General features: G+C 56.4%; 1 protein-coding gene across 1 annotated transcript; it reads right to left on the bottom strand.

Annotated features, from left to right (window-relative positions):
- Positions 1-2,068: 2,068 nt before the first annotated feature.
- LOC133628570 (C-type mannose receptor 2-like) lies at positions 2,069-26,807 on the bottom strand. The gene is made up of 30 exons (XM_062016938.1): positions 26,573-26,807; positions 20,088-20,486; positions 19,163-19,336; positions 18,782-18,946; positions 18,469-18,582; positions 17,462-17,605; positions 16,330-16,518; positions 15,343-15,497; positions 14,985-15,092; positions 12,625-12,740; positions 12,378-12,526; positions 12,029-12,246; positions 10,748-10,890; positions 10,423-10,525; positions 10,171-10,309; positions 9,289-9,324; positions 8,799-8,959; positions 7,726-7,793; positions 7,447-7,547; positions 7,211-7,356; positions 6,771-6,885; positions 6,507-6,670; positions 5,454-5,562; positions 4,881-5,119; positions 4,620-4,788; positions 4,290-4,439; positions 3,893-4,012; positions 3,384-3,563; positions 3,040-3,066; positions 2,069-2,289 (listed from the first exon to the last, which is right to left on the bottom strand). The coding sequence occupies exons 1-30, from the start codon at positions 26,664-26,666 to the stop codon at positions 2,069-2,071; spliced, it is 4,416 nt and encodes a 1,471-aa protein (XP_061872922.1). The 5' UTR covers positions 26,667-26,807.

Raw genomic sequence — 26,807 nt, 5'->3', positions numbered from 1 at the left:
CTGTGTCAAAGCCAGATGTAATGCCTCCAGCACACCTACAGGACCTTCATCCTAACACCCAGCACTGGTGCCTCCAGCACCATCCCAGCAGTACCTTCCAAGCTTCCCTGTGCCCAGGGACTTCCCCAAATGAGCCCCAACCCTGCCCAGCTGCACCCTTCAACCTCAGCACCACTCTTCTCCTGCTCCTTCCCATCCATCTTAACTTCCACCTGTATTTTTCAGGACTTCCTAACAGCTCTGCTCATCCAGGAGTGAACCCCAGAGCTCCATCCCCATCAGCAGCACAGCTTCCAGCTCAGCATCCTTCCTGCTATTCCCACTCCAAACTTGCTGCTTGGTACTTCAACACTCTCTTGGGGATGAAGAAGGATTCCCACTCAGCTTTTCGGGATCTAGCACCCACCATCAGGAAACCCAATAACAAAGGAAACAGCTCCAAACCAGAAAGGATTTTCAGGAAATAAATGCAGAGAAAGCCAACAGAGAGAAATGGAGCTGGGGCAGCTCTGTGCATTCCAGCTTCTAGCTCACCCTGAAGTATTGTGGCAGCTTTTGGATATTACCAAAAAAGTAAACAAAACCCCAAACATCCCTTGTTCCCACCCCTCCCAAAAAACAGTTTCTTAAACACTTAATGTCCAGCTTAAGTGAAATTAACAGATTTTAAAATCCACACAGGTGGCAAAATAAAAGGAGTAATAAAAATCACCTAGTTCCCCCTTGTTGTCAGAACAAAACACCAACCAACCCCCAACAAGCTTTGGAGACAAAGGGCTAAATGACATGTCTCTTGTAGAGGTTATGCCACTCCAGGGGTCTAAAGGGCTCTTTGGGTCCCATTCCCAGCAGGGAACCCTCCCCTCAGGCTCTGAATTGTTGTCTCCAGGTATCCTCTTGTCCAGATTCTGGCATAGGTTGCTGACAGAGGAGGATGGCTCAAGTCCACCCTCAACTCCTTTTTGCACAGCTCAAAAGCCAAGCAGAGGTTTAGCCCTGTACCACCTTCCTCCTCTTCCTCTCTACAGGGAGAACAGGCAACCACAAACACCCCAGCCAGCTGTGTGAAAGTATGTATATATTCAGCACACACTCAATACAGTATAGCAAAAAAAGCTATCATTTCCTTAAGAACAAAAACCCCACCAAACCTCCAAAAATCACCACCAAAAGCTTCCAAATCACCCCCCCTCCCCCTACAGCACTGATGCTTGTCCTTCTGGCCCCAACCAGCAACTCCAGCCCCGTGCCAGCCCTGCCTGGCAAAAAGGGTAGGGGGTAACCTTATGCCATTCCTGCATGGGGATGGGGTAGGGGGTGATCCCCAGCTCCATGCCAGCCCTGCCTGGTAATGGGCAAAGGGTGGGCTTGACTCTCTGGCAGCACCTCATGCCACAGCCCCCAGCTCCTCCTGCAGAACCTGGGCTGCCAAGGCTGCTCCTGCCCAGCCGTTTGCTCTGGTGCCATCTCAGTTATTTAAGGGGACACACACCAAAGGGAACAGAGAGCAGAGCAGCCTAAGGGGAGCAGCCATGGAGGCCAGTGCCAGGAGGGGGGTCCAAGCTCAGCTCCAACTGCCAGAGGTGGGGGATGAGGCCGAGGAGGGCGAGGAGCGGCATGATGGTGGGGATGGGGGGCTGGCAGGGCCCTCACCGCTGTGCAGGGAAGGGAGGTAGATCAGCTTTAGAGACCTCTCACCCAGGAGGGGATCCTTCTGGGGCACCGGCTGGGATCCTGAGGGAACAAGGCCACTGCAGGGCCCTGAACGCCTGCAACTGCCTTCTCCCAAGGGGAAGGTGTCTGGGAGCCCACTTCAACTCCTGAAGCAACTCTCCTTGAAGCTTTTGAGCCCTGGAACTGCCTCTACAGCTACTGCAGGCAACTGAGGACAAACCCAGAGATGACAAGAGCAGGAAAGGACTCCCAATTCCCTCTGCTCAGCCACTCTGGCCAGCCCCCAACCCCACCCCCCACTTCCCCGCCCCCTGCCCTGTGGGGATTAACGCCTTTGCCCATCCTCCCCCCTCCCTGCCCCGCCCCCGCTGCCCCCCCCCCCCCCCCCCCGCCATCAGTCCTGCTGCTCGTTCATCTCCATGTCGGACACCAGGATGTTCTTCTCGGCGGCCTCAAAGGGGTTGGAGGTGGTGCGGCTGTAGCGGGCGCTCTCGAAGGAGCTGAGCTCCAAGCTCCGCCGCCGCCGGTACAGGTAGAAGGCAAAGCCTAAGATGGCACCAAGCACCAGAGCCGCCAGCACCACCACAGCGATGGCTGCCGTGTTCTCCGGTAGGGCTGTGGGAAGGAGGAGAGGCGGGTGAATGGCAGCCCCACACCTCACAACAGCTCGGTTTGCAACGATGGGTGGTGGAGCTCCTACTTTCTCTTGGTCAGAGCAGGAGGGGACTGGAGTGGGACATGTTCTGGGGATAAGCTGCCCATGGTAAAGCCTCCAGGGGCGGGCAGTCTGTGTGGGACATCATGGATGCATCATGGTGTGAATGTGTGACAGCTGCCTGGGATGGATCTTTGGGATCTCACTTGTCAGCAAACTAAGCATGAGCCAGTACTGTGCCCTCGTGGGCAAGAAGACAATGGCGTCCTGGGGTATCGAGTGTGGGCATCAGGGCAAGGGAGGTTCTGCTCCCCCTCTGCTCTGCCATATCTGCTGAGGCCTCATCTGGAGTCCTGTGTCCAGTTGTGGGCTCCCCAGCTGCAGAGGGACAGGGAAGTGCTGGAGAGAGGCCAGCACAGGGCCACCAAGATGTTCAGGGCACTGGAGCATCTTCCTGCTGAGGAAAGCCTGTGGGCCCTGGGGCTTTTTAGTCTGGAGAAGAGGAGACTGAGGGGGGACATGAACACTCTCTGCAACTCCCTGACAGAAGTACAACAGTAAATGGCCTCAAGTTGCCCCAGGGGAGGTTTAGACTGGAGAAGAGGAAGAGGTCTTTTTCAACCAAACCAATTCTAAGCTGGGCTGCAGCACAGCCTCCCAGCACCTGTTCCTGGTCCAAGAACTGTGCCCAGGCTGATGGTGCCACTCACCTGCCCTGGAAAAGCTGCTCTCCTCCACTGCAACAGCAACACAGACAGATGAGTGCACAGCCACATCACCCTCCCCTCTTCACAGCACCAGCAACACTGCCCCTCCATTCTCCCTTTGCTCTCCCAGTACCACACCATCAGACACTGGGTGATGTGCAGCTCTGGGTCTGTTCCACCACAGCCCCCCCCGGCCCCATCCTGCCTCAAGCACCAACCCCTACAACCCCCCTACACAAATGCCCAGAACACGTGGACCATGCTGCCAGTGGGACAGAGCTCTGCCCAGCCTCCCAGCTCACCCCACATCAGTCCAGGCACCTCAGGCAGGAAGAGAAGGGCTTTACCTCGGGGGATCTTGCAGATGACCCCCATGGTGACGTTGGTGCAGGAGCCCAGACGCCACACACCATTGCTGCTCTGGATCCAGTAGCAGCTGTTCTGGCTCAGCATGCTGGGCCCTGTGTCATACTGGCCCCAGTTGGAGTAGTTGACAGCGGTGTTGTCGTGCCAGACCAAGGTGCCACCTAAGCAACAGAAGAATTAGGTTTGGGGAGGTTGAAAAGGGATTGCCCTAGTTCAGAAAGCACAGGAAGATGTGATGGGGTGATAGGGAGGGTCAGGGGCTGCAGGGCACCCTTCTGAACCTGCAGGCTTCCAAAGGCTCTGGGCTTCAAAGCCATCCCACTCAGTCAGAGGACACACATAGTATGTCCAGCACAGCCTGTGGCACTAGGGCACCTCATGGCACCTGGTGCCAGCACCACAACAGGCTTCCTCTGCTCACCACAAAGCTGGTGGGAGTTCATGGTGGTGCCTGAGGGGAATATTTAAAACCTTGCTCCTTCCTTTGTACCTTTAGTGTTGAAGGTCATGCCCAGCCAGGCCCCCTTGGATGGGCCCTCATACGCCTGGAGATGCTCCCACACGAAGATGTTCTCCATCTCGTCCTGGATGGACAACACCGTGCCACCAACTGCAAAGGAAAGAGTGCCAAAGAAGAGCCCAGACCTCAGAGGATGGAGCTCAGGAGCAGCAGTGGATAAAGCTGAGCAACCACCTTAAAACCATGAGGTAGCTGAGGAACCCCAACATGTAACAGCAAGGAGGAGATGATGGCTGACCAAGGCTGGATGTGGGTACAGGGACAGAGGTCCCACTCATGGGTGCTCTGCTATCCTTGACACCCCATCCTCTTCCATTTCCAAGGGTGTATCACTCCCCCTCCACCACCACAGCCCCCCACCTGATACCTTTCTGGCACCTCCTCATGGCATCCTTCTGCCCCAGGGTGATCTCCATGTGGAAGGTGTAGCAGTGGTCCCGAAAAGGGATCCAGGATGAGTCCTCCAGGAATTTGGGACAACTGCCACTGTAGCTCCACTTGTGTGTGCGAGGGGCACCTAGGGAGCACACAGGGCATTAGGGGTGGGCACAGAGTATTGAGGTTCCACAGCACGTTGGGACACCCAGCCCTACAATCATATACCCAGAGCTCCAGAAGGTCCCTGGTGGGATGATATCTTCAGCCCTTGGTTGCTCCCTACCCAGACCTGTCCCCCTGGTGCCCCCCAGGCCAGCACCTGCTTGGAGCTGGCAGATGCCCCCCTGCAGTTTGGTGTCACAGCCGGCCGTGCGCCAGCTCCCATCCAGGTCCACATAGGCACAGCCCATGAACTGCTGAGGCTCCCCATCCTGCCAGTTGGTGTAGAAGAGATTCTCCTCTGACAGCCACGAGTAGCTCCGACCGCCCTGGAGAAAAGAGGGGAGAAAGAAGCTGGGGGGTTGCCATGATCCCCTCCCAAGAGACCCACATGCCATGTGCACCCCCAATTTTCCCTTACCTCCATGTTGGCCAACCCGATCCAGAGCGGAGCCCGCAGGGTGCTGACAGCCTGGGTGAGGAAAGCCTGGCTGTAGGGGTCAGGGATGGTGGCCAGGGTGGTATTGAGGGTCTCACAGAGCAGCAGTGCCTCGTGCCACCTGAGGGGTTTCTGCAGGATACGGTAAGTGGTGTTGTGGTAAAAGAGGGCACCGGTGGGCGAGGGGGGGTACGACGTCCATATGGAGCTCAGGGATGGGTCTGGGGGAGCAAAGAAACATGGTCAGAGGGCACAGAGGACATCCCTGCATGCCAGGACATGCTGCTGGGTGCAGCTGGGGAGGGTGGAGAGGCCACATTCCCCAGGACTGAGGAGCAGTGACAGCCCCGTGCCACCCCCACGCTGAGCCAGGCTGCCACACATGCACAGGGACCAGGGACAACACTCCCAGCCCAAGCCAAGCCTGTCTCCCAGAGTTCCTCCAGCACACTGAGCTCTCCCCAAGCTGAGCCTGTCACCCCAGGCTCAGCCCATCACCCTCAAGCTGAGCCCATCACCCCAAGCTCCCCAGCTCCACCCTCATCCCCCTCCTACCTATGCTCTGCTGGCAGATGTAGCCATGCTTTTCCTCCAGGCAGCTCCGGTCGTCCCAGTGCCCGGTGAAGTGAGGAGGTGAGCCGTGCCACACCAGCACGCAGTTGGTCTGCAAAGCCAAGCCACGAGCTCAGCACCACCCTCAGCATTGTCATCTCACCTCCAGGGATACCACCACACAAGGCCAGAGCCATCCCAGCTCTCCTAGGAAACCTTCCATCCTCACATCCTTCATAGGCTGAGGTTGAACAAGGCCGAGGACCTGCACTTGGGCCTCCAGGCTGAGGCAGAGGGGTTGGGAAGCTGCTGGAGGAAAAGGGCCTGGGGGGGTTGAACAGGAGGCAGCAGCTTGCCCAGGTGGGCAAGAAAGCCAAGGGCACGCATCCTGGCTGGGATCAGCACTGGGGTAGCAGCAGGAACAGGACAGGGACTGTCCCCTATGCTGGGCCCTGGGGAGGCTGCAGCTCCAGGGCTGTGTTCAGTGCTGGGCCCCTCACTGACTACCAGAAGGACACTGAGGGGCTGCAGCGTGGCCAGAGCCGGAAAAAGGAGCTGGGGAAGGGGCTGGAGCACAAGGGTGCTGGGGAGGGGCTGAGGGAATAGGGGTGTTGAGCCTGGAGAAGAGGAGGCTGAGGGGAGACAGGAGCACTCTGCAGCTCCCTGACAGGAGGCTGAGGGGAGGAGAGGCGGCCATCTTTGCTCCCAAATCACAAGCAACAGAAGGAGAAAAAACAGGCTCAAGTTGCCCCAGGGGAGGTTGAGATTGGAGCTGAGGCAGAACTGTTTCCCTGAGAGGGTTGTCAGCCCCTGTGTCAGGCTGCCCAGGGAGCTGAGGGAGTGTCCAGTCCTGGAGAGATCCCAAAGTCGTGAAGCAGAGGCACTGAGGGCCATGGGTTAGCAGTGGCTGTGGCAGTGTGAGGACAGGGGCTAGACTCAATGAGCTTAAATGTCTTTTCCAACCAAAATTATTCCATCATTCCATGATCCTCACAGTAGGACATGAAGCTGAGACCTTCTCAGGGAGTGGGGGATGCTCTAGGGGCTGTGACTCACCGGCCTGTCCCGGGGGCCAGATGCACTGCAGCCCGAGGGCTCGCCTGGGGCCCAGCTCGTGTGCTGCAGCGGCTCCTCCTCCACCCACCCAAACTCCCTCTGGGCATCGTGGAGGCCGATCCAGAGGTCGAAGGAGATGTTGGGCAGCATGGAGGTGATGAAAGCTGCAGGTGATGGGAGAAGGTGCTGAGGATCATCCCTCCCCAGGGGTGTGGAGAGGAGGGCGGAGTGGGGGGTGGGGAGGGGAAGGGGGAGGGAACCTACCCTGCTCCAGGGGGCTGGCAATGGTGGCCAGGACAGCCCCTTGGCTCTCACATGCCTGCTTAGCCTCTGCCCACTTCACTATCTCAGCTTTGTCCTGGCCGTTGAAGCTGAAACACTGCACAGGGCCAGGGCTGCAGCCATCCCCTCTTCCCCAAGCCCCTGCACCATTCCCACTGTACCCTAACAGTCCCCTTGGCACACCCTCAGGCCTGCCAGCCCCCAATCCCTCCTGCACTCACCCCCCCACCTCACCCAGCACAAATGTGTGCCCCCTTCCCCACCCCTCCTCCTTCAACACCCCTCTCCAGCACCCCTGGCCACTCACTCCTCCCAGCATCTCCCCCAAAACACACCGTGGCCCTCTCACTCCTGCCATTTCTCAACCTCCCCTCTTCAGCAGAAGGCCAGGAGGAGGCTGTCCCCTCTCCCTCCTGCCATACCTTGCTGAGGAAGGGAAACCAGCCCCGGGGACAGCCCCCACTCGTGGCGGGAGGTGGTGAGGGCAGCGAGGGCCTCACAGCCGTCCCATTGCTCCGCTTGCAGATGTAGGGCAGGGCTGTCATGCACTTCTGATCCCCCCAGTCCTCTATGGGAAAGGACAGGCCAGGTATCATCCCCTCTGCAAGCACTGGGGTTGAGGTGCAGCCCCAGACACCCCAGATGCTGCGCCCCTCACCTCTGCTTGCTGTCATGTACACACATTTCTTGTCCTTGGTGGTAGGCCGGGGCTTGCCTGGTGCCCAAGAGACAAAGTTGAGGAGGGATCCATCAATCCACCTGGGAAAAGCATAGTCCAGAGGATGAGGCCAAGCAAATAGAACCAGTTGCACACCCTGACTGGGAGCACACTGCCCTTTCTCAGATGAAGAACTTCCATCCCAGAAGCCCAGGATGAGACCCCTGAGATGGAGACAGGGAGGGTGACATGGGGACATGCAGGGGACATCCAACTCACTTGAACCTCCCGTTGTTCTCATAGGTGTGCAGCCCAATCCACCAATGCTGCTCCTGGCCCCTGGAGAACTGCACACCCAGAGAGGACATGTCAGTGGTTCATAGGGACTGGGTTGTCCCTTGGGTCAACAACAAGTGATAGAAAGCACCACCTTCCCAAGCCCCAAAGACAACCCTGGCACCAGGACCTGCCACCACTGCACAAGCCCCATCATGGGGCTGGCCCCACGGATTGTCCCTCCAACAAAGGAGGAACAAAGCCAGATGGAAAAGAGGAAACAGGCTCAAATTGCACCAGGGGAGGTTGAGATTGGAGCTGAGGCAGAACTATTTCCCTGAGAGGGTTGTCAGCCCCTGTGCCAGGCTGCCCAGGGAGCTGGGGAGTGCCCAGCCCTGGAGGGATCCCAAAGACACAGAGCTGAGGGCCATGGGTTAGTGCTGGGCTGGGCAGGGTGATGGCAGGGGCTGGACTCAATCTTAAAGCTCTTTTCTATCTGAAATAATTCCAAGCCTCTAAAGCAGGGAGAAAGGTAGCAGAGCCCGTGGGCACCTGGGGCAGCACTCAGCCCTCCCAGCTGCACTGGGCTCAGGGGACTATTTCCAGCATCCAAGTGAGCTCTGGGGTGTCTGGCTGTAGCATGAAGGAGGAGTAGACCCCTTGAGCTGACTGGAGCTGCTCCAGGGCAGAGTGAACTGGAGATGGAGTTTGGGGCACAGAGGTGACAGGAGGCTGCAGTGAGCTGGGGGAGTCTGTCTCTGCTCCCAAGTGACAGGACAAGAGGAAACAGCCTCAGGTTGCACCAGGGGAGGTTGAGGTTGGAGCTGAGGCAGAACTGTTTCCCTGAGAGGGTTGTCAGCCCCTGTACCAGGCTGCCCAGGGAGCTGGGGGAGTGCCCAGCCCTGGAGGGATCCCAAAGCCATGGAGCTGAGGTGCTGAGGGCCATGGGGTAGTGCTGGGCTTGGCCTCAATTGATCATAGAGCTCTTTTCCAGCTGAAATTATTCTAAGCCTCTCAAGCAGGGAGGAAGGCAGCAGAGCCCATGAGCACCCACAGAGGTTCCCATCCCCCGCTACCTTCTTGAGGTTCTGGCCCAGGAAGCGCAGCTCGGCCTCACTGTGCACCGACACCAGCTCTGCCTGGAGCCAGCCACAGATGCGCTGAGCCTGCACCCACGTCGAGTGATGCTCAAAGAACTTGTACTCAGCATCCTGGTACTTCACCCACTCTTTGCTGCCTGCAGGCAAGGCACTGCTGTCATGCCAGGGCTATGTCACCCCCTGCCACAGACACTGGCACCCACCACCCCATCCCTCGGTCCCCCGTGAGCTGGGCTGCTTGGTTATTGCCCATCTCCTGCAGCTGAGGGGCCTGATCCTGCCTTGGCCCTGCAGCCATGCTTTGCAGAGAGGAGTAGCAGGAGGCGTGCCACGGGACGGCAGGTGCCACGGGACGGCAGGTGCCACGGGACGGCAGGTGCCACGGGACGGCAGGTGCCACGGGACGGCAGGTGCCATGGGCTGAATGGTCCACACCAGATGGACACGGGGCCACAGGCCAACACACCTTGGGTCATGATCTCCGGCTCCTTCACTTCAGCACCTGGCCAAAGGGCAAGGAGAAGCTGTCAGTGGGGTGTGGGATTAGGATGCTGCTGCTTTCCTGCCCTTCCAAATCCCCCCAGGATGGACAGTACCTTCCCCAGCCACTCAATTACAGAACCCCAGGATGATGGAAGGGACCTCCAGATCTCACTCAGCCCAACCCCTACAGCAGGTTCCCCTTGCTCAGGGGGCACAAGAACATGTCCAGGTGGGTTTGGAAACCTCCTGAGAAGGAGCCTCCACACCTTCCCTGGGTAGCCTGGGCCAGGGCTCCCTCATTTCACACTGTTTGGCCTTATGTTTAAATGGAACTGTTTGTGTTCCAGCTTCATCCCATCACCCCTTGTCCTGTTGCTAGGTGCAACAGAAAAAAAGTGCTGCCCCAACCTCCTGACACCCACCATTTAGATCTTGGTCACTATGAATGAGATCCCCCCTCAGTCTCCTCTTCTCCAGACTAAACAGCCCCAGGGCCCACAGCCTTTCCTCAGCAGGAAGATGCTCCAGTGCCCTGAGCATCTTGGTGGCCCTGTGCTGGCCTCTCTCCAGCACTTCCCTGTCCCTCTGAAGCTGGGGAGCCCACAACTGGACACAGGGCTCCAGATGAGGCCTCAGCACATATGGCAGAGCAGAGGGGGAACAGAACCTCCCTGGCCCTGCTGCCCACACTCTGCTGGATGCCCCCAGGCTGCCATTGGCGTTTTGCCCACGAGGGCACGTTGCTGGCTCATGGTCAGTTTATTATCCCCCAGCACTGCCAGGTCTCTCTCCTGGAGCTGCTTTCCAGCAGGTCACCCCCAGCGTGGCCTGCTGCAGGGGGTTGTTCCTCCCCAGCTGCAGATACCTTTGGGCAGTTTGCAGATCCAGTCCAGCTGGGCCTCACACTGCATGGGCATCCAGTGTAGGGAGGACAGATCCAGCACGGTGCAGCTCCGGATGTCATCATCATCGTAGTGATTGTGGTCAAAGTTGTGGTAGAAAAACTGGGAGTTGAGAGATGGGAGGTGGTGTGCATTTCCACCAGCATCGGATTTGGCCTTTCCCTCCTCCCTGCTCCTCAAATTGCCAACTGAAGTGATCTTGGTGAAGGACTCACCCCCAGCCCATCACTCCAGCTCCAGCTCCTGTCCCCCATGGGATCCCGGCGGTTCAGGCCGATCCAGAACCAGTGCTGCTCATGGAGCTCTGGCTCTGCCTCCCTGTGAGGAGAGACAAAGGGAAGGCTGAGTACACACCCCACAGCTCTACAACACAGCTTTTTATGCTTCCACACAATCCCAAACACCAACTGAAGCACCGTCTGCACACAAGCTCACACTCACAGAGCCACAGCCGTGCCCTGTCCACTCATCTACATGCACAGGGAGGGCTGTGGGCTCGTGCCAAGCACACTTGGCCAGCAGGAATGTGAAGCCTCTCACCCAAAAATCTTGTTGAGGGTGTTGGCAACAAAGTGCTCCTCCTCATAGCTCCCCAGGCTGAGCAGCTGGGCCCCCAGCCCCCGGCAGAACTCCTGTGCTGCAACCCACGTCTTCTTCTCTTGTAGTGTTTCAGAGCTGAACACCTGGTGAGGGAGGAACAGGCAGTGGAGGGGGCTCAGCACCAGGAGAGGAGTTGATCATAGAATCCCAGCATGGTGGGATTCTCTCCTCTTGAGAGAAAGCAGCAGCAGAGACCATCTGTGACAGACTGACCATCCCCCTGCACTGTTGGGGAAGAGGAGGGAGAAACCCAGGATGAAGGGAGGGGTGAGGGGAGGTGTTAAGATTCAGTTTTTATTTCCCATCTCCCTGCTCTGATTGTTGATAAATCAAAGCAGTTCTGCTCAAGGTGAGTCTGTTTTGCCTGTGATGGTAATTGCTGAGTGATCACACAGAACATGAAGGGTTGGAAGGCACCTGGAAAGCTCATCCAGTGCAACGCCCCTGCCAGAGCAGCACCACCTAGAGTAGGGCACACAGGAACTCATCCAGCTGGGCTTGGGATGTCTCCAGAGAAGGAGACTCCACAGCCCATCTGGGCAGCCCCTTCCAGTGCTCCCTCAGCTCAACAGGGAAGAAATTCTGCCTTGTGTTGCTTTGGAATCTCTTCTGTTCCAGCCTTTACCCATTGCCCCTTGTCCTATCATTGGCCATCACTGAGCACAGCCTGGCTCCAGCCTCCTCACATCCAACCTTGATGTGTTTGTAACATGAATGAGGTCACGCCTCAAGCTCCTCTTCTCCAAGCTGCAGAGCCCCAGCTCCCTCAGCCTTTCAGCACAAGGGAGATGCTCCACTCCCTTCAGCATCTCTGTGGCCCTGCACTGAACTCTCTCCAGCAGCTCCCTGTCCTTCTGGAACTGAGAGGCCCAGCACTGGACACAATATTCCAGGTGCAGCCTCAGGAGGGCAGAGCAGAGGGGGAGCAGAACCTCTCTGCACCTCCTGCCCACAGCCCTTCTAATCCAGCCCAGGATGCCATTGGCCTTGTTGGCCACGCGGCCACATTGCTGGCTCCTGCTCATCCTGCTGCCCACCAGCACCCCCAGCAACCTTTCCCCTACCCTGAGGGGCCCAGACACCACATCCCAGCTGTGATCTCCCTTGTCTTTATCCCAACCCAAGCGCCCTTTGTCCCATTTCTCTCTCCTCAGTCCAGTTGAAGAACGGGGAGTGATGGAACAACTTGGTGTGTCCCTGGCACCCAGCACAAGCCTTTACCTTGTAGCAGTGGCGGAGTTTGGAGTCCGAGCTCCATCCTGGGGAGCAGGCAGCGGTGAGGCTCGGTGTGGGGTAGGGCCCTGGCAGCTCAGGGTTCACTGGGGTGCCCAGGTTCTGCCGGCAGATGTACTTGGCTTTGAAAGTGCTGCAGTTCTTCACCTCCCACAGCCCCACAGAGCTGCCAGTGGCCAGGGCCACGCAGCCACCCTTGTTGTAACCTGAAGTGCTCGTGGGAACGGGGAGGGGATGGCAGCTTTAGGTTCTTGGCTGTGCCAGGTGGCATTACCAGCAGCCACACTGCACTGAGGGGGTTGACACATCCCCATCTCATCCTGAACCACCCTCTTACCGGGCTGGTTACGGTTCCAGTGGGTGTAGGTCACCTCATCACCACTGAGCCAGCGGAAAGCACCCGTCTCGGTGATGTCCTGCAGTGCTGTCCAAAAGTACTCCCCTTCCCAGCTGTAGATGAGGCTGCTCACATAAGCCTGCTCAAATCTGGAGGGGTGGCAGTGCCACGAGCTCAGATGCCAAATAGTCCAACCCCAACTTGAAGGGCTCATTTTGGGGGCAACCTCCTCTCTCCCCACACTGACCTGTTGGTGATGGTGACCAGCGTGGAGCCGTAGTCGGAGCAGGTCTTGCGGGCGTCACTGTAGGGGACACGGTCCTCACCCAGCCAGAAGCATGAGGGACTGTGCCACTTCCAGCCCTGGGGATGAGGGACAGGGGATCATCTGCCACTGCTCCCTCCAGCCCTCCCCCCAGAAAGACAGGAGCAAACCCATGGAGGAGGGGTGAGAGCAATGTCCCACATCCTCTGACACCACCTCCTTCTAAGGAGGTCCCCTGCCCCCTGGCTGCCCCAGCTTGACCCTGCCTCAGCTCTGAGCTCTACCAAGCCCTCAGGGCTCAGAAGACATCACTGCAAGGAAAACAAACAGCCAGGCAGCTTCAAAGGCAGATAAATGCTTCTCCTGCCAGCATCCAGCCCCAGCCTGGGTGCAGGGAAGGGAACAGAGTCCTCCTCTATCTGCTGCAAGGCCCAACACAGCGCGAGCCCCACCGCAGCCTGCTTTCATCCTCTGCCTTATTGATGTTGGAGCCTCTCCAGAGCCAGACACACAATAGTGGCTGTTTTCAGCCAGAGAAGGGAGCAGAGTGGCCCCCAATGGGCTGGTGGCATTGGAAGGGACATGAGGGGCTCGGCAGCAAAAAAGGGACACGTGCTGGAGAGGAAGTTGGGGTGGGAAGGATGAAGGGGCTCAGCTGGGGAGGCAAGGTGGCCTTAGGCTCAGGGACCCTCCTGGCACAGCAGGAAGAAGCACTGGGGTTTTAGGACAGTGGGGGACATGTGTCATCTTCATCAGCACAGTGAGGAGGGAAGTGGGACAGTAGTTTGAGAGAGCAAAGGGAAAATGATCCCATATTTCCCCCTCCTCCTCCAGCCCTTCTCCAGAGTTATAAATCCAAGGAGAGACTCACCAGCTGGATCCTGCAAAGACACCCCTGAGCAGCCAAAAGACAGCCTGGCATGGGGTACTGCAGGTCCCCAATGTACACAGAGAGGTCCCCAACGAGCCCTGGGCCTCAGCACCACTAAAAGCACCTGCACTCTCCCATGTACTGAGCACTCCCAGCAAACCCCTGTGATCCCAAAGGGGATCAGGATGGGACCATCAACCCCAAGCGTTGCCTCCAGCTTCCAATACCAGTGTACCCCCCACATCCCTCTCCAGCTCTGCCTTTCCCATCTCCCAAACCTCCATTCCCCATCACCTCCCTTCAAGCTCTTTCCAAAAACAGAGGGGGGTTGGAATGGGAAGAGGAAAAGCAGTAAAGCTAACAAAAACCCAGCACTGTGGCCAGACAGGACAGAGGCTGATCCTCTGAGCAAGATGCTGCCTCCTCTCTATCAGCATCTGCACCTGAGTGGCAAATGACCCCAGTGAGGATGAGGAGGAGGAAGAAGGATGGAAAAAGGTCTCTCCTTGGTTCATTTAACACTCCCAGTTTGTTTCCCAGTGGGAGCATCTCTGCTGGGTACCCAGAGCCAAGGTAAGACCTTGGCTGGAGAGGGAGGAAGGTGATAAATCTGCCTTTTAGCCCTTGATCAGGACCCAGAGCCCCTTCTCCTGAGCACCCACTGACACCAGAGGCTCCTCTGGCTCTGGCTGGCAGCCCCCCTGTGCCAACTCTTGCAGAGCCAAGTGGCTCCTGGGTTTTGTTTCTGCTGTGATGACAGGGTAAAGTGCTTGGGAGGGTCCTAGAAGCACCTCTGGGAGCTGGCCCAGAGGGGCTGCTTGTTAGTCCAAGTGAGTGCTGGCTTGCTTTGAAATGCTGGGAGATGTTCACGAGGGGAGGAGGTGCCAGGCTCAGCGCTTGTCAAAAAGGCACAAAAGCCACTTCCCAGCAAGCATAGGAATGGGTTGGCCTCAGCTTTGCTCCACTAGGGGGGAAACTGAGGCAGGGAGCAGGCTGGGGAGAACCTGCCAGCTTGGTGGCTGTGTCCCCAGAACCTCCCCGTCCCTCCTGGAGAAAGCAGTCTGCCATCATACCAAGGCACAGGGTTGGCAGTGCCCCCAGTCCGCCGGGCTGCCACGTGGAGGAGCTTTCCTGATGAGTTTTGGCATAAAGCTCACACTGAGCCAGCCCAAAGGGGAAGGATCTTGGATGTTGAAGACATGCATTTTGTCCTAATTTTTTCCCCACAGTCTCATGCAAGCCCAGAAGCAAGAAGCTCAGCACAGCCCTGCAGCTCCAGCTGCTGCACATCAGGGATCTGGGGAGAGCTGCCTGTGCCCAGAAGCAAGAGGGTCAGCAGCCCCTCAAGGCACAGACCTGCAGCTCTAGCTGCTGCTTATCAAAGCTCTGGGGAGAGGTGTCCAAAGCCCCAAACACAAAGCAGAGCTGTGGAGGAGTCAGAGGCACCTCCTGCCCCAAATCCCCCCCTCACCTTTCGGCACCCGTGGTCATCTTCTGCCTTCTCCTGGCTCACCCGGCCAGGCTTTTTGCAAACGGAAGGCAGGGTCTGGTTACATGGGCTGTCATTCCACCTCCCTTCCTGCAACAGCAGGGAAGAAGAGCAGGATTGAGCCTTTCCAACAGCCTGGAGCATTTCCCAACCCCATCCATCCCCACCTTAGCTCCACAAACTTTCCTACATCAAACCCCCGCGGATGCTGCGTTGGATCCCTCCCATCCCCACGGCTGTGATGAGCCAGGTTCTAGCCCAGCCAGGGATAACTCCCCCTTGTGGTATCCCTTCCCCAGGCATGAGGAGGTGCAGGATGGAGTCTCCCCTGAGCTCTCACCGGTCCCCAGATGGTCACACAGTCCTCCAGGCTGTCACGGAAGTTGTTGGGTTCAAAGGGGTGCCAGTACGTGAACCTCACAGGGGTCCCATCTGACCACTCAAAGTTCATCTGCAGCTTGAGGTCGTTTAGGCCAATCCAGAGCTCTTCCACATCTGCCAAGGCAAGAGATTTGAGAGCTGAAATTCCCTCCTCTGCCTGGTTGAAAGCTTAAAGAACCTTTCCCCTCTCTCAGCTGTGACATGAGCCTGGCAGGATGGCACCTGCCAAAAACCCCATGGCCAGGAGAGGACAAGGCAGAGCAGGGCAAGGACAGACCCTCAGGGACATTTGCCGGCAGTTTACAGAGAGGTAAAAGTCTGGATTCCAAGGTTCAAGGACAGCAAGATCCTGGTTTTTAACCATTCCCTCCCATCCCATCCCTATCTGAGAGCACTAGCACTTCCCCCTCTTAAGAAGATAAGTTGAGGGTGACGCTAGCGAAAGGTGGCACAAGCAGGGGCCAGGGGATGGTGGCACAGCTGCTCCTCCATGCTGCCATGGAACTGCTCGGGCTGCAACTTCCCATGTACCATCCCAGCTCCACCACATCTTCATGTGGCAAAACTTCAAGGCAATTCCACCTGGGTGAAGCCAGAAATGGAAAAAGGAGGAAGCTGTTCCCTCTTTGCTTGTCCTACTGCAAGAGACACTCATCTCCTGGGCAGGTTTAGCAGGGAGAGGTGAAGCTTCCTCCAGCAAGACCTTTTTTCCACCCCCATCTTTCTCTGCATTAACCACCTGAGACTTGTGCCATTGGATTTTCCTCCTGGGAACGGCTTTTACTGCTGGCTGGAGCATGAGCCCAGGGCAAACAACGCATCACCTCCCAGCCTGAGGTCTCCACTCCATTCACAGGACTCTGCAGCCTCCAGCACACAGAAGTGACCTTTCAGTGGCCCCCAAAAGCCATGGGAAGGGTGCTGTTGGCAGTGGGCTCCCTCTTACCTTGCTTGATCTGTTTGGTGACAAACTCCAGCTCAGAGAGGGTGTGGATGCTGACCAGGTCCCCTCCACTCCGCAGACAGGTTGTCTTTGCTTCTTGCCAGCTCTTCTTCTCTCCCACTATCCTGTAGCAGCTGGACTGGAAGGGCTGCCAGCTGGGCTCACAGTCTACCTTCACTTCTGACCACGAGTCTGGCAGGACACAAGGCAGCCTGAGGTCTTCTGTCCTGCTCTCTAACCCTCTCCTTGGCAGGGAGGAGACCATGGGGGAGGGATCTCAGTTCCCCCGGGATGCTCAGGAGACCAAGCCACAGCAACAGTGGTAAAGCCACAGTTGAAATATAACATCCACAGAATCACAGGAGCTTAAGGTTTGGAAAGGAACCTGGAAAGCTCATCCAGTGCAACGCCCCTGCCAGAGCAGCACCACCTAGAGTAGGGCACACAGGAACTCATCCAGCTGGGCTTGGGATGTCTCCAGAGAAGGAGACTCCACAGCCCATCTGGGCAGCCCCTTCCAGTGCTCCCTCAGCTCAACAGGGAAGAAATTCTGCCTTGTGTTGCTTTGGAATCTCTTCTGTTCCAGCTTGTACCCATTGCCCCTTGTCCTATCATTGGCCATCACTGAGCACAGCCTGGCTCCAGCCTCCTCACATCCACCCTTGATGTGTTTGTAACATGAATGAGGTCACCCCTCAGGCTCCTCTTCTCCAAGCTGCAGAGCCCCAGCTCCCTCAGCCTTTCAGCACAAGGGAGATGCTCCACTCCCTTCAGCATCTCTGTGGCCCTGCACTGAACTCTCTCCAGCAGCTCCCTGTCCTTCTGGAACTGAGGGGCCCAGCACTGGACACAATATTCCAGGTGCAGTCTCAGGAGGGCAGAGCAGAGAGGGAATCTCTGTTGATTCAACAGCAAGATGCAGCTTTAGAGCTCCAAGGGACAAATCAAACCCCCTTTTATTTTTGGAGGAGCAATGGCAGAGCAGAACTCATCCCATCCCCTAGGGACCACAGGGACCACTCCACCCTGTCATCATCACACCAAACGCTTCTCTAGCCAACCCTGGCGAGCTCCACCACTGCTCTGACATGCAGAGCAGCAGCAGTGCCCATGCTGGGCCGTCCCCAGAGCTTACCTGTGAGGAAGGCGTCAGCAGTGGCGTTGGGTTTCTTCTTGCAGATGTAGGGGAGGGCGATGCCGCAGTCGCGGTTCTGCCAGCCCCCGAAGGACTCGGTGCGGATCACCCCGCAGTTCTCCTCGCTGGGGTTGTCAGGCTGGTCTGGAACAAGGGGGTGAGGAGAAGGGGAACACAGGTTGGTTGAGGAGCTGGGGCATTGCTGCAGAGGCTGCCCAGGTGGGATGGGTACTGTGTGTGTGAGGGCAGTCAGAGTGGAATCACAGACATAGAAGCGTTTTGGTTGGAAAAGAACTTTAAGCTCATTGAGTTCGACTCCTCCTCTCACACTTCCAAACCCAGCACTAATCCCACAGCCCTCAGCACCTCATCCATGTGTCTTTTCAATCCCTCCAGGGCTGAGGACTCCAGGGGCTGACAACCCTCTGAGGGAAAAAGCTCTTCCTCAGACACACACACAACTCGATTTCAGACCTGAACTACTCCTGCCCACCCCCAAACCTCTTCCTGGGGTATCCCTGTCCTCATGAATGCCTCTGGGCATGAGCAGAGCAGCCCCCACAATGGGTCCTTGTGTCCCCTGAGCACCCCAGGGTGAGAGATGGATGTATGCAGATAAGGACCATTCCTCAGTCACCCTCCAGCAATGAGCTGGGATGCAACAACCCTTGAAGCAAGGCAACTCAACCCAGGTTATCCAACTCAACCCATAGGGCTGCTGAGGGCTTGCAGAGGGACAGTCACCCCCTCCAGCACCCTGTGTCCCCAACTCCAGCTCCACAGGGAATGGTGGGGGTTGAAAGGGACCTTTAGAGATCCTCCAGTTCAACCCCCTGCCAAAGCAGGTCCCACCTAGATCAGGTCACCCAGTAGACATCTGAGCAGCCCCACAGGTTTTCCATCAACAGGCAGCAAGAAGAGACCCCACAGCAACCTGAGCCACCTTCCCTTCCATCTCTAATGGTCACAGGCCCTTCCATTGCCACCATGATCTCCCCTTCTCTCACCACTCTCCCAGTTGAGGTACTTGAGGGGCGAGTTGTCTGACCACTGCCAGCCTCCATTGATGTCCAGGTCGTTGAGCCCAATCCAGAGCGTGGAGCTGTACCCTGTCAGTAACCCTTGGACCAACACAGATAGTGGGAGGATAGGATCAGTCCTCCCAGTCCCAGCTCAACATCCAGCCTGTCCTAACCCTCCTAAACCAACCAACCACCCAGGGCAAGGCAAAGCAACCTGGCACTGCTTATGGCCATGGTAGCACCAGCTTTGCCCTGGGTGAGAGGGAAGTGGAGTGCAGACAGGCTGCCATCACCTCACCGTTGATGTAGGTCTGCTCGTGGATCTCAGTGATGCTGAGCAGGTTGGCCCCTTGCTGCTCACAGCTATTCCAGGCCTCCTGCCACGACAGTGTGGACTGGAAATTGAACTGGTAGCAGTTGTTGGTGAGGCGGTCCTTGTCCCAAAAGGTCTCACAGTCATTGCCTGCAGGAACAAGGAGGGTGAGCAGCCAACACAGCACCAAAAGACCCCAACAACCCAGAGAGAGAGAAGCCAGAGAGGCTGCTCCAGCACCTCTCAGGAAAAGGGATGAAGGAAAGAGATAGAAGGAGAGAAAGGGACAGTCAGGAAAGCTCCTGGGAGGGATGAACAGGGTTTATTTTATCCTTTTCCCTGTTGGATGTGTCCCCCTTGACTTACTCTTAATGGGGCAGAAGCCCCATCGCTCGTCCTTGCCATAGTCCTGAGTGGTGGCACACCACAGGTGCCCATCCTCTCGCCCCGTACCGGTGCACTCATGGAACCATTGGTTATCATATTTGAAGGGGATGGTGCATGGCTTCCCATGAGAGTTGCCCTGGATGGTGTAAATCTCTGGGAGAGAGAGGGGGGGGGAAAAAAAAAAAAAAAAAAAAAAAAGAGAAGTCCTCACTTGAGGCTGAGTCTACAGGGAGGGAGCTGGAGGGAGGTTTGGAGCAAGTGCTGTGGGTTGGCCTAGTATAGAATGAAGGAATTCTTCGGTTGGAAGAGAGCTTTAAGCTCATTGAGTCCCAGCCTTCCCCTCACACTTCCAAACTCACTACTAACCCATGGCCCTCAGCACCTCAGCTCTGTGTCTTTGGGATCCCTCCAGGGCTGGGCAGCCTGGCACAGGGGCTGACAACCGGCTCAGGGAAACAGTTCTGCCTCAGCTGCAATCTCAACCTCCCCTGAGGCAACTTGAGGCTGTTCCTTCTCATCCTATCACTCATTACTTGGGTGCCTGCTCCCCATTGCCCTGACCCTGGCTGGTTTTGCAGCCCCAGTGAGCTGAGACAGAGTCACAGAATCACAGCATCTCAAGGGTTGGAAGGGACCTGGAAAGCTCATCCAGTGCAACTCCCCTGCCAGAGCAGCACCACCTAGAGTAGGGCACACAGGAACTCATGGATTTGTAACATGAATGAGGTCACCTCTCAGGCCCCTCTTCTCCAAGCTGCAGAGCCCCAGCTCCCTCAGCCTTTCAGCACAAGGCAGATGCTCCACTCCCTTCAGCATCACCTTTGTGACCCTGCCAGGACCCAACTGCAGCAGCACCACCCTACTTTGAGTCCCAAGAGAACCCAAATGCCCAACAAGTTCTTACCAGCATAAGGCACAGAGCACAGATCCTCTTCAGTTCCGTAAGTCCTCCACTGTGAGCCACGTGCCTGATCCCTCCTGTCCAGAGAAGAATTGGCAAGGGGTGCAGGGAGCTGTTGGCTGAGCTGCTCCCCGAGACCACGGCAGCTCCAGCGCATGGTGACAGTCTCACGGTCGCACTCGTAGGTGCCCAAGGGTTGGGACTCTCCTGTGGCATTGGCCTCTTTCCATGACACCCCCAGGCACTGCATGGCCCCCACGTTGAAGAGACGATTCCTGGAGACCCATTTCCACTGCTGGGCTGGGGCACTAGTGTTGCAGCTCTTGCTGAGCCTCACCAGTGAGTCTTTGGTTTCCAGGCAGCTCTGGGAGCCCGTGTTGTAGATGAGGAAGATTTTGGAGTCTGGATGAAAACAAAACAAGAGGGGGAAAGGGTTAAAGCAGCACTGAGGATTCAGCATCTCCCCAAGCTGTTGCTCTCTGCCTGGCCAGAGTAGCCTGGCTTCCTTTCTATGAGGGAGTTTGGGGATGTATCTTTGTGCACAGGATCTCAAGGGTTGGAAGGCACCTGGAAAGCTCATGCAGTGCAACCCTCCTGCCAGAGCAGCACCACCTAGAGTAGGGCACACATGAACTCATCCAGCTGGGCTTGGGATGTCTCCAGAGAAGGAGACTCCACAGCCCATCTGGGCAGCCCCTTCCAGTGCTCCCTCACCTCAACAGGGAAGAAATTCTGCCTTGTGTTGCTTTGGAACCTCTTCTGTTCCAGCCTTTACCCATTGCCCCTTGTCCTATCATTGGCCATCACTGAGCACAGCCTGGCTCCAGCCTCCTCACACCCACCCTTGATGTGTTTGTAACATGAATGAGGTCACCCCTCAGGCTCCTCTTCTCCAAGCTGCAGAGCCCCAGCTCCCTCAGCCTTTCAGCACAAGGGAGATGCTCCACTCCCTTCAGCATCTCTGTGGCCCTGCACTGAACTCTCTCCAGCAGCTCCCTGTCCTTCTGGAACTGAGGGGCCCAGCACTGGACACAATATTCCAGGTGCAGTCTCAGGAGGGCAGAGCAGAGGGGGAGCAGAACCTCTCTGCACCTCCTGCCCACAGCCCTTCTAATCCAGTCCAGGCTGCCATTGGCCTTGTTGGCCACGAGGCCACGTTGCTGGCTCCTGCTCATCCTGCTGCCCACCAGCACCCCCAGCAACCTTTCCCCTACCCTGAGGAGCCCAATGACAGCCCAATGCTGGAAATTCTCCCGCGGGTCCCTTTTTGCCTCCTCCTCTCACCACAAAGCCCCAGCAGCTCCTGCCCCATGGATGCTGCAGACATCATAAAGGTCTTTTCCAACCAAAGTGATCTTCAGCTCATCAAATCCAAGCCCTGCCCTCATCACAGTGCCAAGCCCAGCACTACCCCATGGCCCCAAGCTTCTACCCACTGCCTTCTCAGCCCATGACTGCTGCCCAGGGCTGAGCAGCATCTCCCAAAGCCCTGCTGCAGGGATGGCTGGGGAGGATGCACTAAACTCTGGGGGGGGGAAGTTCAGCAACAGGAACTAAAACACAAGAGAAAAAGAGCCCCAATGTCTTTCATGTTGAATATAGGAGGGTTTCATTCACCAAGGGTGAGCCTCAGTGCTGCAGGAGCACAGGGAACTGAAGGGATTGAGAGAGACTCAACCCAAAACCTCCCCCTCCAAGTGATGTTTGGGAGTGCAAGAGCCCAGGGCTGCACCTTGGCACTGATGGGGCACAGCAAAACCCCCAGCTGCATCTTAAACTCCATCTTACTGCATGGAAACAGTCCTGTAGAGGAAAATTCTCTTCCTGGGAAGGAGATCCCAGTCAGTCCAGGCATGGCTGATGCCATCCCCAAGGTCTTGGCATGGAGAGGACCAAAAGCATAGTCACTGCCATAAAGAGAAGCAGTTTTTGGCCCAAGAAAGGGGTGTGTGTGTGTGTGTGTGTGTGTATGTGTATATATATCTCCCTCAGGGTATGAGAGCAACCCCAGCCTCATGGGAAGGTCATTGCTGCTTCACCTCCCTCCCAAACTGCTTTTTGGGCATTGATAAACTCTATGCAATCCCTTAAAGAGGAACTTCAGGTTCAAAACACAGCAGGGAAGGAAGTACAGAAGGAATCAGCAGCCTCAGGGCATGCCTTCAGCTTCTGGCTTAACAGGGGAAGGGACACTGGCTTTCTGCACCAGAATTGATGGCAGTCACTGACCTCCTCACCTCCAAAGCTCCTAAATTAGAGGTCTGCATCAAAACAGCCATGTTGCCTGATGTCCCACAGGCTCAGCTGGAGCCAGACTAAGCCAGAAGCAAGTCTGGGTGCTCCAAGCCAAGCTCCAGCAGCAAAAGAGTGGTGGTTGCTCTGGTTTGGCTTTGCTTTAATAAAACTAAGCCTCAGGGAATAAGGAGCTGATAGATCTCTTGGGACAGGGGAGAATGCAAAGCTCCCAGTGGCTTGGTTGAAGGGATGAAGCAGCAAGACCTGCGCTTGAGAGCTGAAAAGCTTAGAGAGAAATTTGGGAGCTGTGAGACAAGCTCCTTCCTTGGCTGAGCCTATGAAGGCACCTACCACCCTGCTCACCCTCTGCTGTCTCATCAAGATGTTGGATGAGGTCCACAGACCACACTTCAGCCTCTTGACAGGCATTCAAAAGCCCATTCTCCCTTCTCTCTGCCTGAATAAATGCATCCCACAGTGGATGTTTGCTCATGGGCAGGAGGACAAGGGAGCCAGGAGTCCCAGCATCTGCCCTCCAGCAGCCTGCAAAAGGTGGAAAGATGGAAATAGTCCCCAAATTTCCCCTCAGGAGCCTCTCCAGGCTCTAGTCCTGCAGCAGTTACACATATCCAGAGATGGAAATGCCAAGTTTGCTGAGAGTCACCCATCCAATCATCTCCAGCTGGCAGCAATAGGACCAAGAGTGGCAAAGGATCCCTCTCAGGCATGGTGGCAAATGTCCCCTTAAATGTCTTGTCCCACAGCCACATCCTGGGGGGCTGCTCTGGCCCCAGCTCATCTGACCACCCCTGATTTGCTCCCCTTGAAGCATCACCCACCCCCATGGCAGCAAAGTCATCACTGTGTGCGGTGACTTGAGGGACACATGGTCTCATGGTCTTGAAATCAACCAAAGAAACTCCCCCCTCACTTCAAGAAAGACCCAGAGATTTCTCCTCCTTGTTCCTCCAGCACAATTCCTGATATCCATTCCCTCAAGTGGTATCTCAGGATGAGAGATCCCCGATTTCACCATGACCAAGCTCATTGGCACAGCAAGGATCAGGCCCTCAGTATCCCACAGCTGCTTTTTTTTTTCCTTTCAAACAGTTTAACACAAAAGTTTTCTCACCGAGTTCTCTTTGCTCAGCACTCAAAGGCAAGGCTGCAGAGCCTAAAGTCACAGCGTTCAGGGCTTGATCTCCTCACTCCCTGTCTCAGCAGCATCCTGCAAACATGCTGCTTTACACCCCAAATCCCATTTACACCCCTGTTGTGACAGCAGGAGATGCAGTGCAGGATTGAGCTCTGTCTGGGATGAGGCTTGAAAGAGCATCAGGCCTGCAAACAGCCCCCTGCAAACAACCCAACCTTTACTCCAGAGCTGCAGAATACTCCCAGGAATCTCCAAGTCAACCCACTAATCGTTTTCTAATCCTTTAATTAATTAAAGATGGGTCCTTGAAGCAAAAAAAAAAAAAAAAAAAAAAAAAAAGCATCTGTGTGGTTTTCTTTGGGGGCTCTGAGCAATCTAAAGAATGAGAAAAATGTCGATGCTCCAGAGGCTGGGCCCAGTTCAAATTCATGACAAAGCTGCTCCTCTCCACATGAGGAACACACAAACTGCTTCAAAAAGCCTTTCAAGGGAACTACTTTCCATCTTCTCACCCAAGAATCAGCCTCAGACTGAGCTGTGCCAGTGCCAAGGTGAGTGATAGCCCTTTGCTGCCCTTCTCTGGCCGCTCAGTGAGGTACCAGAATGGATCAGATGGGAAAGATGAATTGAGCAGTGATTTGAGCCCCTCAACAGCCATTTGCTTTGATTTCAAGGGAAAAGGGAAAGTGGCTCTGCCCTGCAGGGAAAGGTACAAAACACAGCCAGAAGAGAGAGATCTGCAACGTGGCTTCAAGCAGCACCAGCACCCTCAGGCCTGAGGAAACCTTCTGAGGTGTCCCAGGCAGCACCTTCAGGTGGGAAACCTCCTGGGGCCACCAAACCTCTGTGGGTGTCTTCTAGGGGGAGGGAGGGAACAGTTTTACACCACAGCCTCCATCTCTCTTGCTCCTCATTCCTGTTCTTCTACAAGCTGCCATCCCTCTCTCTCCCTGATGTCTCAGCCCAGTGCCACCAGACAGGGAGCTGCTGTGCTCTCAGCAGCAAAGCCAACACCTCCATTCCTCTTCTCCTGCTCCCAAGACAGCCAAAGAGCATGGAGTCAGCCCTTCTTGGAGGTGCATTTGCTGTGCAACAAGCAAAAAGGAAACCGGGGAGAGTCATGCAAAGGCTGCTCTGGTTGTTTTACAGGCTGGAAATTCTCCCCCAGGTCCCTTTTTGCCTCTTCCTCTCACCACAAAGCCCCAGCAGCTCCTACAGACACACAAAGGTCTTTTCCAACCAAAATGACTCTCAGCTCATCAAATCCAAGCCCTGCCCTCACCCTGCCAAGCCCAGCACTACCCCATGGCCCTCGGCACCTCAGCTTTGGGATCCCTCCAGGGCTGGGGTCTCCCCCAGCTCCCTGGGCAGCCTGGCACAGGGGCTGACAACCCTCTGATGGAAAAAGCTCTTCAGTGGGGCAGAGATGAAGCAGCCAGTGGTGAACTCTCACCCAGGGGCCCCAAACCTCCTGCTCCAGCTTCTCAAGAGGTGAGGATCTAGCAGGAACCTCCTCAAGGAAGCAATAGCTCCCTAGGGAAAGCAACACTGAGACAGCCAGTGGTAAAGTGGGGAGGGGAAAACTGAGGGGGCTTCAGCAGGACACTCAGCACAACCCCTTAAGCTGGAGGTAGCTGAAAGCCCCCCTTGTTCCTCCCCCTGTCCCGGCACGGGGTCAGCTCCTGCCTCACCGCAACGAGCTGCCATGCACAGAGGTGCCTCTGTCCTCAGGCCCCAGCCCTTGGATCCCACTGACATTCTTCAAGCCCAAACAACCAAAAAAATGGGTCTTTACAGTTAACTAAGCCCAGCTGAAATCCAGCAAGCCCCTAAAAACCTCTTCCCAAGGAAGAATTCAAGGCTTTCAAGTAAATTACAGCGAGGTTGAACTGGAAAGCAACTGTGGGAAACTGATGGGGGGAGGACAGCTGAGATGTCTCTCCTGGATACCCCAAGGTATGGGGGAGTCCTTTTTCATCACCTCCTTTCTTCACCTCTCAGCCAAGCAGTTGCTCATGGCCATGGAGCTCCAATTAATCCTTCAGGCATCACCCCCCCCCCCCCCCCCCCAAAGCAAGAGCAGCTCCAGGGGGCTCATGAGAAGGAGGAGGAGGAAGAGGAGGAGAGTGCCCTCTCCTGCAGCCATTTCCATTTCTACTTAAGCTTTGGAGACACCCTCTAATAAGAGAAGCCAAACTTGTCTATTTTTGCTTGAACATTAATTAGTTTGCTCTTTTTTAACCCCTCCCCCAAAACACAACAAGGTAGGGCCAAATTAATTCAAAGAAGCAACAAAAGCAGCTCGTGGGGTTAAAAAAAGTCTCAAATCCAAGGGCCATACCAAGGAGGATCTTCAGAAGGTTGGGGGGGGGAGGGGGCAAAAAAATCCACCCAAGCCAACCTCCAACCCTCTGAGAAGTGATGGGGGGGGGTGGGGGAAGGGATCCTGCAACTACCCACTCGCTCGGGGAGCTTTTCTATAGGATTAACACGTCGGGAGGCGAGGGAAAGGGAGGAAACCTCCAACAAAACACTTCTCGACTTTCCGCCAACTGCCCTCCCGAATGAGAGAAAAGGTTACGGGGTGCTGGAGACACCCCCCCCCCCAAAAAAAAAAAAACCAAACCTCTGGAGCTGCTCCGGACGCATTTCCGCCGGGGAGTTCAAGTAAAACCACTCTAAAAGTGAGCGCAAAGGCGGCGGAACGAGGAGCGAAGGGAGAGATGTAGCGGGTGTAAAGCGGCGAAAACAAAACGCGGCGGGACGAATGGAGACAGAAGGGAGACGGAGTAAAACAAACCACAGTGGAAGCGATGAAAACATGCCGGGTGAAAAGAAAAGCGGAGCGGTGTGAAACCCAATGGAGCGAGCCGCATCCCTTCCCCCCCCTTAAATCCATGGGGGGAGAGCCTTGCGGAGCCGGGACGGGGATGGAGGGGGGGCACGGAGGTCTCTCTCCATCGTCCCACGCTGCCTTTCTCCTCGCAACCCCCCCAGTTATAATTAAGTTGGGGGGGCGGATGGAAGAGGGGGGGATTTGTCAGGGGTGTCGGAGGAAAAGAGGGGGTCTTTGAGGAGGAGGGAAGTGGGATCCCACCTGGGTGCGCAGCGCTGAGCAGCAGCTGGAGGCCGAGGAAGCAGCAGTAGAGGGGGGCGCGGAGGGGCCGCGGTGCCGCCGAACCGCGCCCCATCCCCAGCGCTGTCCCGGTCCGCTCCGGGCCCGACTACTGCTGCCTGGCCAGGGGGGACGGAGGGAGGAGGGAGGGAAACGAGGAGGAGAGACATGGAAAAAAGAGAGAGAGAGGGAGGGGAGAAGGAAAAGAAAAGGAGGG

Source organism: Colius striatus, chromosome W, assembly GCF_028858725.1.
Source record: "Colius striatus isolate bColStr4 chromosome W, bColStr4.1.hap1, whole genome shotgun sequence".
Taxonomy (NCBI): domain Eukaryota; kingdom Metazoa; phylum Chordata; class Aves; order Coliiformes; family Coliidae; genus Colius; species Colius striatus.
The sequence above is the reverse complement of the archived record's forward strand: the minus strand, read 5'-3'. Positions and strand labels throughout refer to the sequence as shown.